Source organism: Sus scrofa, chromosome 3, assembly GCF_054392235.1.
Source record: "Sus scrofa isolate SSC_HxYL_T2T_F1_AM1 chromosome 3, Sscrofa_HxYL_maternal_Yorkshire_Landrace_v2.0, whole genome shotgun sequence".
Taxonomy (NCBI): Eukaryota; Metazoa; Chordata; class Mammalia; order Artiodactyla; family Suidae; genus Sus; species Sus scrofa.
In genome coordinates this window covers 99,090,332-99,103,261 of record NC_139385.1, presented here as the reverse complement: position 1 = coordinate 99,103,261, position 12,930 = coordinate 99,090,332, and the positions used below count along the sequence as shown (strand labels likewise).

Below are 12,930 nucleotides of genomic sequence, written 5' to 3'. Positions count from 1 at the left end.
AAATGTTGACAATTTTCTGCATCTATAACATTTTGGATGAGCAATTTCCATCCTATTGTGTTTCCTCACATATGGTGTTCTAGCTCAAATAGCACTGGTATTTTTAACTTGCGCAATGTTAGTACACTACTTTGAATTCTTTTTTGCTGACAAGTATTCAAATTACCTAGCACAAATGAGAAAATGACATGTATCATTCAGGCCTGTATGTTCATTGATCTTTTTTTTTCAGACATGAATTTTCCAATAGAATCACCTCTATTTTACAGCTAAAAGGGATCATAAAAATAATCTAATCTGACTACCTTTCTTTACAAGTGAGAATCTGCAGCAGAGAGGTTTAGGCGTCTCTGCTAGGTCAGATTAGCTAGTTAGTAGCAGAAAAAAATAATAGCAGTCCAGTGCTTTTTTTACATAAAGAAGTCAATAGTTATTATAAAAATCCATATTATTTTGCAGTGCCCTGCAGAGGATGTTCCAATAATAAATCATTGGCACATTTTTATAACACTGTATTATTATAATTTGTAATAATACGGTATATCTGTACCAAAACTGAACACTTGTGACTACCAGTTATATAATGCTGTTACATATCAATGCTGTTTACAGTTTTTTCCCCGCATCCATAACTGGATTGTGACTTCCTTGGGGTAGGCACAATTAGATTTTTAAAAATTGTTTTGCTTTTTAGGGCCACACTTGCAGCATATGGAGATTTCCAGGCTAGGGGCCGAATTTGAGCTACAGCTTCTGGCCTGCACCTCAGCCACAGCAACGCAAGATCCGAGCCACATCTGCAACCTATACCATAGCTCTCGGCAATGTGAGATCCTTAACCCACTGAGTAAGGCCAGGGATCAAACCCGCAACCTCATGGTTCCTAGTCAGATTCATTTCTGCTGTGGCCACGATGGCAACTCCAAATTCAGGTGATTACGTTGTTTTCAGAGTGATAAAGTTGAGAAAACTTCTCATTTTTTCCTGTCAAGCTGTTGGGATTGTCCCTGAGGGTGAGGAGTTCCAGGAACTTGAAGAGATTGGTGAAGATTGGAATAGGAATTAGCAAGAGTGATGAGAGGGTTCTGTAAGCCTTAAGACATCTAGTAGCATATGCAGACCAAACTGCTCAATAAAAATAATAATTAATGATATCCAAGAACTTAACATGTGTTTGGCTCTCCTCTCCCTACTCTGCCTGTGTTAGCCATCTCCACTTTGCAGCAACCCTAGCCATTTTTTCCCATTTAGTGGACCAAGAAATTGAGGCTCAGAGAGATTAGAAAATTTGCCCAACTGAACCAGCTACTCAGTGGTGGAATCAAGAGTCAAACACTTTCAGATTCTTCTCCCACATAGATTATCACAGAATATCGGGTAGAGTTCTCTGTGCTATACAGCAGGTCCCTGTTAGCCAATCATTCCATATACATCAGTGTGCATATGCCATTCCCAAACCCCCCAAAATCTGAAAGAGAAAGGATGTGTGTACATGTATAAGTGAACCATTTTGTTGTACAGCAGGGATGATCACAACATTGCAAATCAACTATACTTCAATAAAACTTTAAAAAAATGAAGAAAAAAAAACAAAAACAAAAACAAAACCAGATTCAAATGCTGACCGCCCGCAAGGTCTATACATAATCACGGTTTGATGGTTAGAATAAAACCAGCTAAGTATGTGGCATTTAAAACATTGCAGAGCAAATGCTAGGCTCCCAAGCAGGAGCTCATTAATGTTAATTCCCTGGCTTTTGGTTTCAATCCACTCTCCCCATATTTATTTATACATCCCACACACTCCAATCAGGTCCACACTCAGGTATCTAGGTAACTTCTATTCATACACTCTTCTTCCTCAAAGGAATTAGGCTCACAGTACGTACAATGAGTCCTAGGACCAACATTTCCCCAGTTAAATGGAAACATACACTACAACTGACTCCGGGTTACAAAACACATACACATGCATAGCCTGATATATAGGAGAATTTGACTCAATAAGGTATTTCCTTTTCCTATTATCCAGGGAAATGCATGAGTTACCATAACAGATGCCAAAGACTTTTGGCTCTGGTAGTGGAAATTGGGAAGCAATGGTGAAATGAGGTAAGAAATTCCAAGGCCAGAAGGTGGACACAAGTCATCAACTGTTTTTCCCAGGACCTTGCTATTTTGGGGTAAGTGCTACATGGACAAGCCTCAACCTGCCGCCATAGCCTCCAGTCCCTTCCACCTGATTCTGAACCCCGCTGTGGCTGGAGCAGATGCATACACCGCGGGGAGCCTCATTTGAAATGAGTGTTCCCTTGCTTTTTTTTTTAATGCTTGCCGCCAGGATGTGTCAGAAATCGTGAACAGCGACAGCCAAGCTTTCTCATGCAAAGACTAGGCAGCCCAGGCGCAGCAAATCATGACTTGCACAGTATTTAATGGTTCACGGGAAAACAAGTTTCTCTCCTGCCTGCTCGCAGTTTTGGAGCCAGCTCCAGCAGACGTGAGCAAAGCCTGGGCAGCAGCGTCCTGCCGGTTCGAAGGGCGAGCGGGATGCGGGATGCAGGGATTCGAGCAGCGCAGCTCCTGGCCCCAAAGCCAAGGGCTGCAGGGGGGCGGGGGGGGAGGCTTCGAAACAGCCCCTTGCTGATCCTCAAGGACCGAATGGGCACTGATAAATACCCTGCCCGCCCGACACAGGAAAGGCAAGTTCAAACGCAGGATGTGCAGCCTAGGTAGACCCGGGAAGGACTAGGAGAGACCCGGGCAGCCGCCCGCTCCCCGCGGAGGAGCAGCACAGCAAGCCACCTAGCCGCCTCTGTTACTTACTGCGCCTGCGCACTCCGCGTCCCCCTCCCCCCTCAAGCCTTTTTCTGAGGCCTTGAGCGCAGAGACTGCTGTCTCTTAGCAACGCACAGGTCACAGTCGCGGCTCTCCACGCGTCCCTTTCCTGGCAGGGCTTAGTCCCTTGTCCCCCCGTGAGGCTCCTCATTGCCTCGGGTCAGGCCGTAGGAGTTCATGGAGGGAAAGGAGGATAAGCAGCAGTAAGTGCTGGGGTTTGGTTTTTCTATTTCCCCTTCCGAAAAATGTTCTCCTCCTTCAGGGGAGGGTTAAGTGAGATCCGAGGTGATGGGTCTTCTAGCCATCAGGGCTTTCCCTCTAACAATGCCGTTCCTACCTTTCATTTCTAGCATTGAGCGCTTACAATTGTACTTTTTAAAATGACTGGGTCACCTTGCTGTACAGTAGAAAATTGAAAGAACACTGTAAACCAGCTATAATGGAAAAAAAAATCATTAAAAAGAAAAAAAAAAAAAGGTAAAACTATGGACATAGTAAAAAAAGTCAGAAGTAGCCAAAGGGAAATGGAGGCATGAATCGAAGGAGCACAGCAGATTTTTTAGGGCAGGAAAACTATTTGATGCTTTAATGAAACAACATGTAGATTGGCTTCATTCACTTATAAATAAAATTGAAGGTTGCTCCATTAAAAAAAAAAAAATGGTTTACTGGGCACCTGCTGTGTATCAGGCACTTTACACATACTGTTTGGCCTAAAATTCCTGACGTCATCTTGAATCATTCACTCCTCACATCCCACATCTAATTCACTGGCAAATTCTGTAGGCTTTACCTTTAAAGTATATCTAGAATCCACCACAGTTCATCACTTCTGCTATCATCCCCATCCTGCCCAAGGACAAGCATCTTACCTGGCTGGATACTGCAGTCGTCTTTGCTGCTCCCCTTGCCCCTTTGCAGCCTCCTCAATGCAGCCATCTGAGTGGTCTTTTTACAACATAACATCAGATCACTGTTCTCCCTTGGCCATTGAAGAGAAAAAGCCAAGGCTTCTCCAGAGGCCTTACTTGGCCTTGTCTGCTACTTGCCTCTCTCTGACAGGGCTCTACAGCAGCACCCAGGCCTCCTTGCTGCATCTGCAGGGATTTTCAATGTGTGGTCCTCAGGACAGCATCAGCACCACCTGGGAACTTATTAGAAATGCAGATTCTTGGGGCTTTCCCTCCACAGATAAACCAAATCAGAGGCTCTAGGAGGGGTACAATAATTGGGTTTAACAAGGCATCCAGGTGACTCTGATATACCCTAAATTTTGGGAGCTATTGAATCGAGGTGTTACAGCTCATTATGATGTGGAGCCGGGGATATGTGCTTCCAAAGTCACTAAAACAGTGGTTCTCAGACTTTAACATATATGAGAATCAACAAGAGAACTGGTTAAAACAGTTTCCTGGGAACCTGCCCCAGAGATTATAATTTAGTAGGTTGGGATGGGGCCCATAAATTTGTACTTCTAACAAGCTAACAAGTGACCAGGGCTGTTACTCCAGGAGAAGCACTGTCCTTAGGTCAAGTGCTTCGGCTGCAAAGCTTTGTCTGCTGGATGTTCTTTCTCAAATATCCACTTAGCTCTCTCACCTCTTTCCTTTTTTTCAGTTGCCACCTTCACAATCCAGGATCCACCCCATCTAAAAATGCCACCTACCTCCCATGTACATGCACTTCTTTCCTCCTTTCCCTGCTTTATTTTTGTCTTTAGCACTTAAACACCATCTAACAAACAAGATATTTTACCTTTTATTTCTCATCTGCCTTCTCCCACTAGAATGTAAGCTCTGAGAGGGCAGAATTTTTTGTTTTGTTACTCCTCTACCCTCAGTGCCTCAAACAGCACTGGTTTCAAACTCAATAAATATTTATTGAAAGAGTGAATTATTTAATGTTATTCTCACAATAGATATTGTTGTCCTTATTATGCAAAGGATTGAAAACAAAGGCTCAGATAGTAAATGGCATAGCTGGGATTCCAACCCAGGTTTGACTTACTACACTAGCCTGTTAGTATTTTTAACTGTGCTTTCCTTCTAGTAAGAGAGTACTATAGAACCATGTATTTCACATTTATGAATCAATCTTTAACCACTCACACCACAAGTACTTAATCAAATCAGTGTGTCAGTATGCAAGCAAATAGCCACATCCCTTTCCTTAAGCACCTGATTCCAGTTACAAGTGTATTGCTGGGTTACAGCTATGAGAAGCATACAGAAAAAAAAAAGAAACCTGATACCAGAAGTCTACAATAATAAATGATAATTATGGCCTTTAAATAAATACATCTCAGGAAATCTTTGAAAAAGATTTCAAAGTAATTTACTTTTTACCAACAATTATTTTTTCCAAATCCTTTGCATAGAGCAATTTTTGTTGGGGTGCAGGGAGCTAGAACCCAAGTGTTTGGAATGCGGTGTGTGAGTTGGAGTGAGGGTTGGGTGTGTACAGCTAAAACAAAGCCAGAGTGAAAAACAAGTCCAGCAGATTCACCAGGGATATGGAAATGCTATAATGGCAGTCCCTTTACCTGCCACAAACAGGGCACTTGTCTGGATGTTGGGTACACAAAGGGTACAAATGAAACCCTGTTGTCCCCTTCATGGAACTGATTGGCTAGTGAAGGGTATTTGCAGTGCTTAGTAGAACAAACAAACAAAAAATTAGGTACATAAATCATAAATTGGGTTCGTGCTATGAAAGAAATGAATGAAGTACAGAAATAGAAGATACATAGGGTGGGGAGGGGGAAATCTAGGAAAAGCTTCTGAGGGGATGTCTTGGCTGAGACCTGTGTGGTAATAATGAGCCCTGTGCAGGGAGCCAGAGAAGAGCGGTCATCCAGCAGAGGAAAGGCAGCACACAGATGCCCAGGGGAGAGCAGACTGGTGTGTTCCAGGAACCGAAAGCAGGAAGACTGGGTGGGAAAGAGAGGCTTGAGTGCCTTAAAGAGATTAGCTGAGCACGGTCACATGAGGACCTCAGAGCTACGATACAGAAGGTGTGTTTCATAGGAAATGCAGTGGAAAGTATCTGGAGGGTTTTTTTGTTTTTTTTTTTTTTTTTTTTTTTTTTTGTTGTTGTTGTTGCTATTTCTTGGGCCGCTCCTGCGGCATATGGAGGTTCCCAGGCTAGGGGTTGAATTGGAGCTGTAGCCACCGGCCTACGCCAGAGCCACAGCAACGCAGGATCCCAGCCGCGTCTGCAACCTACACCACAGCCCACGGCAACGCCGGATCATTAACCCACTGAGCAAGGGCAGGGACCGAACCCGCAACCTCATGGTTCCTAGTCGGATTCGTTAACCACTGCGCCACGACGGGAACTCCTCTGGAGGGTTTTAATTGAAAGTATCTGGAGGGTTTTAACATGGACCATTGCTTTGAACTAAGGTAGGGCCATGGATAAGGCTAAACAGAACCACTTACTTTCTATATAAATTTCAAACCTTATTCACTCACCTTCCATGGATCAGGGCTTTGATTTTTAAATTTTTATGTAAAATATATCCAAAATCCAAATTCAAATATTTTGTTCTTAACTTTATTTTTCAAGTATGTGAAATTTTAAAATAGCACTTTTTTTTTTTTTTTTTTTTGGCTGCACCCACAGCACGTGGAAGTTCCCAGGCCAGGGATCAAACCCAAGTCACAGCTGCAACCCAAGCTGCTGTGGGGACAATGCAGGATCTTTAACTCACTGTGCCACAAGGGAACTCCCTAAAATAGCACCTTTCATAACGTCTTTTACTCCATACTTAAAAGGAGGAAAATTTTAGAAGCTATTTCTTTTTAAAATATTTTTTAACATTTAAAAATTCAATAAGTTCTATTTTTGTTCTGATGTAGCTATTAGAAGCAAAAAAATGATGAGATAGAATTAGCTGTTTCGATGTCTGCGCAGTGGTCTTTTCCTGAAAAGATAAATGATGGTCATTTAGTAGCTTTTGTAAGTTTGCCAGGTGGACCTTTCAAGTTAAATAGTTATCCATGTCTAGAGGGCTAAATGTACTAGGTAACTAACTTTCAAAGAAAATGAGTTAAGGATATCCCACTGTGGCACGGTACATTAAGAAACTGACTGCAGTGGCTTGGGTTGCTGCAGGCTGGTTCCATCCCCAGCCTGGCTCAGTGGGTTAAAGGATCCAGCATTGTGGCAGCTGAGGCTCAGATTCAATCCTTAACCTGGGAACTCCTGTATGCCATGGGTGCGGCCATAAAATTTAAAAAAAAAAAAAAAAAGATGAGTTAAGATGAGCATGTAATTTAGGCACATGAATAAGTACAGTAAACATGATTTGTTAGCAGGATCAAATCACTACTCTTTCTTTACTCCAAACAAATGAACGTCTATATACTACATTGCTGTATTGTAACGAATAACCACTATTAACACAAGCCTCATTATCTTTTAGATGATTTCAAATGAGAAGATACCCTCTCAAGTTTTAATTGCACAATCCCCTAATAGTTATTAATAAATCCTAAATTGTCTTGACACTTGAAATATATTTAAACCTTATTTTATGGAATTATGACTCAGCACTGAAATACTCATTGGGATAAATGATATACTATTTGTTTTTCAGACAGCATAAAATAGAAGATGCTGGTATACCATATATAACTGAAAAAAAAGAAGAAATCAATGATGAAAAAAAACCTGGAAAAAGTATACAACATTCAAAACCATGTGTCAGGAGAGGACGTGTCTGTTATGCTAAGTTCATTAACACAAATGCAAGAACATGCAATGAACCAGTTCCTTACATGGATCCCAAAAATGAGCCAGAAAATCAGGTTGGATATTCACTACATACAATTATGGATTTAGATTAACTGTTTTGTAGGATAATTTTGTCACAGACTACTCAAAGGATGTGACATATCTCAGGCTAATATTTTTTATAACCTGATAGTTAAAAACAGTAACCTGGAACAGAGATAATTTTTGCATATAAAACTACACACACACACATACATATATATATGTATGTGTATAAATATGTATGTGTGTGTGTATACACACATTTATATAGGGAAGGAATACAAATATTCCTAATTTTTCTGGATTGGGTCAGATTATGGTCACTCAGCAGTGCTCGTGGTGGGGAGATGGTTACTGAAGAAATCTCTTTTATAATATTATATTTGTGACAAATATTGAAATATAAAAATTTCTCATGATACTCCATAATTCAGATACTTTCTATAAAATAATAGCTACCATTTATTGAAAGTGTATGAAGCGCTAGGAATGAGCTGTGTTTTACATAAGTTATATCCTTTAATCTGCACAACAGTTTCTAAGAGGTATTATTGGAAATATTTCACAGATGATAACATGCTCCAACATACAAAATTAACATACTTGAGATGGCATAGTAAGCAAACGTCACAGTCATATTTCTGACCCAGAACTGTTGGTTTAGCCAAATCACCCTTTTACTCACTATCATATTAGATATATTCTATTGTCTTTTTTAAAAAATCAGGTTTGTTGAGGTATAATTTATTGTATTAGTTTCCTATTGCTGCTGTACATATTACCACAAACTTAAACAGTGGCTTAAAGCAACACGGATTTATTCTCAGAGGTTCTGAAGCTCAAAAGTCCAAAATCGATCTTGCTGGCTATTGGCAGAGCTGGTTCCTTCAAGAGGCTCTGAGGAGGACTCCATTCCCATCCCTTTTCCACCTTCTAGACATTGCCTGCATTTCTTGGCTCAGGGCCCCTTCTTCAAAGCCAGCAACATGGCTTCTCTAAATCTGTAACTGACCTTCCTGCCTCCTCCTTAAGGAATCGCATAATTACATTGGAGTCCTTGGATGAAGTTAATCCAGGATAATCTCCCCTTATCACTGATCATTAATCACAGCTACAAAGTCCTTTTTGCCATGTAGGGTTAGGTGTAGCTGTGATTTAACCCTTAAATGGAGATTGCTTTTAGTAAGCTCTCTTTACCCTGATAACATCAACTGTTGCTATCATAAAACAGCACTCCATGGCCTTGTGTGAATGTGAGATCTTAGGGGTGGAAATTCCTGTAGTCAAATAAGCTTTAATATCATGAAGTAAACCCTTACAAGGATAGTTTTAGGGCTCTTTGGTTTTATAAGTAAGTAATTATTGGGGATTTAAAAGATATTGATACACCGTGCCTCTGGAGAAATAAATGTGGTACAGAAATCCAGGTTATTGAATGGTAATTCTTACAATGGTTAATGAATGACTCTCCTGAGCTTGAGTTCAAGGCTGAATTTAAACCAAACTATTAACAGAACCCATCCTTACCTTGCAGACAATAAGGAAAAGAGGCTGATTTAAGAATAGAAATATAAAATATAAAAAATGAAAAAATTAATTGATCTAATTTTCTCTTGTTCATACATTTTAAGTGTCTTAAAAAAATTAATGTGTGGCAGTGTTAGGAGCTGCTATCAGGAAGACTGGGTAACAGAAAAATCTTTGTTAGCACTAAAAGCTACCTTAAAGCAATGGTGACAATAAGTTTGAAATGAAGTAAGAGGATAGATAAGAGAAGCTGATAACGGATATGAATGAGGAGTTACAAGGAAAGTCCAAAGATGCATCACAGAATTAAGTGTTTGCTTTGGGCATGGAGTGAAGGGAATGTTCATATTTTTTCTTTTTTTCATAATGGAATGACATCTTTTTTTTTAGTTTTTTAATTTTATTTATTTTTTAATACTTAATAAGTTTTATTACATTTATAGGTGTAAAACAATCATCACAATCAAATTTTACAGCATGTCCATCCCAAATCCTCAGTGCATCCCTCTACCCCACAACCTGTCTCATTTGGAAACCATAAGTTTTTCAAAGTCTGTGAGTCAGTATCTGTTCTGTAAAGAAGTTCATTGTGTCCTTTTTTTAGATTCCACATGTCAGTGATAGCATTTGATGTTGGTGTCTCATTGTCTGACTGACTTCACTTAACATGATAATTTCTAGGTCCATCCATGTTGCTAAAAATGTTGGTATTTCGTTCATTTTAATGGCTGAGTAATATTCCATTGTGTATTATGTACCACATCTTCTTAATCCACTCCTCTGTCATGGACATTTAAGTTGTTTCCAGGTCTTGGCTATTGTATATAGTGCTGCAATGAACATTGGAGTACATGTGTCTTTTCAAGTCATGGTTTTCTCTGGGTAGATGTCCAGGAGTGGGATTGCTGGATCAAATGGTAATTCTATTTTTAGTCTTCTGAGGAATCTCCAAAATTGTTTTCCACAGTGGCTGCACCAATTTACAATCCCACCAACAGTGTACTAGTGTTCCTTTTTCTTCACACCTCTCCAGCACTTATTGTTTGTAGACTTTAATGATGGCCATTCTGGCTGGTATAAGGTGGTACCTCATAGTGGTTTTGATTTGCATTTCTCTAATAATGACTGATATTGAACATCTTTTCACGTATTTTTTGGCCATCCATATGACATCCTTGGAGAATTGTCTGTTTAGATCTTCTGCCTATTTTTTTATGGGGTTGTTTGTGTTTTTGGTATGGAGCAGGAGGAGGTGTTTATAAATTTTGAAGATTAACTAATCCATTGTCAGTCGATTCATTTGCAAATATTTTCTCCCATTCTGTGGGTTGTCTTTTCATTTTGTTTAGGGTTTCCTTTGCTGTGCAGAAACTTTTAAGTTTAATTAAGTCCCATTTGTTTATTTTTGTTTTTATCGTCATTACTCTAAGATGTGGATCTGAGAAGATATTGCTGTCATTTATGTTGAAGAGTGTTTGGCCTATGTTTTCCTCGAAGAGTTTTAAAGTATCTGGTCATATCTAAGTCTTTAATCCATTTTGAGTTTATTTTTGTGTATGGTGTTAGGAAGTGTTCTAATTTCATTCTTTTCCATGTGGCGTCCAGTTTTTCCCAGCACCACTTGTTGAGCAGGCTGTCCTTTATCCATTGTATATTCTTGCCTCCTTTGATGTAGATTAGTTGTCTGTAGGTGTGGGGGTTTAATTCTGGGCTTTCTATCCTGTTCCACTGATCTATATTTATGTGTTTGTGCCAGTACCATATGGTTTTGATGACTGTTGCTTTGTAGTATAGTCTGAGGTCATGGAGCCTTATTCCTCCACTCCATTTTTCTTTTTCAGGATGTCTTTGGCTATTCTTGGTCTTTTGTGCTTCCAAACAAACTTTAAAATATTTTGTTTGACATTTCCACAGAAAAGAAAATCATGGATTTGGAGAATAGACTTGTGGCCGCCTGGGGGGAAAAGGAAGGAGTGGGAGGGATCAGGAGCTTGGGGTTATTGGATGCAACTTGGAATGGATTTACAATGAGATCCTGCTGAGTAGCATTGAGAACTATGTCTAGATACTTATATCACAACAGAACAAAGGATGGAAAAAAAAATGTGTACATGTAAGTGTAACTTGGTCCCCATGCTATACAGCGGGAAAAAAAATAAATTTAAAATAAATAAATAAAATAAAATAAAATAATTAATAAAATATTTATCAATTTAAAATAACAAAAATAAAATAAAATAAAATATTTTCTTCGAGTTGTGTGAAAAATGTCCTTGGTAATTTGATAGGGATTGCACTGAATCTGTAGATTGCCTTGGGTAGTATAGTCATTTTAATAATATTGACTCTTCCAATACAAGAGCATGGTATGTCTTTCCATCTGTTTGTGCCATCTTTGATTTCTTCCATCAGCGTCTTATAGTTTTCAGAGTACAGGTCTTTTGTCTGTCTCTTTACGTAGGTTTATTTCTAAGTATTTTATTCTTTTGGATGTGATGGTAAACAGGATTGCTTCCCTAATTTCTCTTTCTGATCTTTCATTGTTAGTACATAGAAATATGCTCTATTTCTGCATATTAATTTTGCATCCTGTGACTTTGCCAAATTCATGGATGAGCTCTAACAGTTTTCTGGTACAGTCTTTAGGATTCTCTAGGTATAGTATCATGTCATCTGCAAATAGTGATAATTTTACTTCTTCCTTTCCAATTTGGATGCCTTTTATTTCTTTTTCTTCTCTGATTCCTATGGCTAGGACTTCCAAAACTATGATGAATAGTAGTAGTGAGAGTGGACATCCTTGTCTTGTTCCTGATCTCAGTGGGAATACTTTCAGCTTTTCACCATTGAGAATGATGTTAGCTCTGGGTTTGTCATATATTGCCTTTATTACATTGAGATAGATTCCCTCTATGCCCACTTTCTGAAGGGTTTTTATCAGAAATGGGTGTTGGAGTGTGTCAAAGGCTTTTTCTGCATCTATGAGAGGATTGTATGGTTTTTATTCTTCAGTTTTTTAATGCTGTTATATCACACTGATTGATTTGCGGATACTGAAGAACCCTTGCATCCCTGGGATAAATCCCACTTGGTCATGATATATAATCCTTTTAATGTATTGTTGGATTCAGTTTTCTAGTATTTTGTTGAAGATTTTTGCAGCTGTGTTCATCAGTGAAATTGGCCTGTAGTTGGTTTGTGTGTGTGTGTGTGTGTGTGTGTGTGTGTGTGTGTGTGTGTGTGGTATCTTTGTCTGGTTTTGGTATCAGGGTGATGGTGGCCTCATAGAATGAGTTTGGTTGGGAGTGTCCTGTCCTCTGCAATTTTTTGGAATAGTTTCAGAAGGATCAGTGTTAGCTCTTCTCTATGTTGATAGAATTTGCCTGTGAAGCCATCTGGTCCTGGACTCTTGTTTGCTGGAAGTTTTTAAATTACAGTTTCAATTTCAGTACTTGTGATTGGTCCATTCATCTTTTCTAGTTCACTTTGGTTTAGTCTTGGAAGATTGTACCTTTCTAAGAAATTGTCCATTTCTTCTAGGTTTTCCATTTTATTGGCATATAGTTGCATATAGTAGTCTCTTGTGATCCTTTGTATTTCTGTGATGTCCATTGTTACTTCTCCTTTTTCATTTCTAATTTTGATTTGAGTCCTCTCTCTTTTTTTCTTGATAAGTCTGGCTAAGGGTTTATCAATTTTGTTGATCTTTTCAAAGAACAAGCTTTTCGTTTCATTGTTCTTTTCTACGGTTGTCTTTGTTTCTAGTTCATTGATTTCTGCTCTGAT

At 39.2% G+C, this 12,930-nt stretch overlaps 1 protein-coding gene and 1 long non-coding RNA gene across 3 annotated transcripts in view; one reads left to right on the top strand and one right to left on the bottom strand.

Moving 5' to 3' along the window:
- The window catches only part of LOC106508926 (uncharacterized), a 138,297-nt gene that overhangs the window by 32,387 nt on the left and 92,980 nt on the right, over positions 1 to 12,930 (bottom strand). The gene's annotated exons all lie outside the window — the stretch shown is intronic.
- Positions 2,894 to 12,930, top strand: part of C3H2orf73 (chromosome 3 C2orf73 homolog) — a 36,500-nt gene continuing 26,463 nt past the window's right edge. The window contains exons 1-4 of one of the 2 annotated variants that reach the window (XM_085019299.1): positions 2,901 to 3,041; positions 3,247 to 3,332; positions 5,874 to 6,001; positions 7,439 to 7,649. In XM_085019299.1, coding sequence (XP_084875425.1) covers positions 3,324 to 3,332; positions 5,874 to 6,001; positions 7,439 to 7,649 — 348 coding nt within the window. In that variant the 5' untranslated portion in view covers positions 2,901 to 3,041; positions 3,247 to 3,323. Of the gene's footprint in view, positions 3,042 to 3,246; positions 3,333 to 5,873; positions 6,002 to 7,438; positions 7,650 to 12,930 lie in introns of both variants that reach the window. The other variant, XM_003125145.5, reaches the window with a different exon arrangement.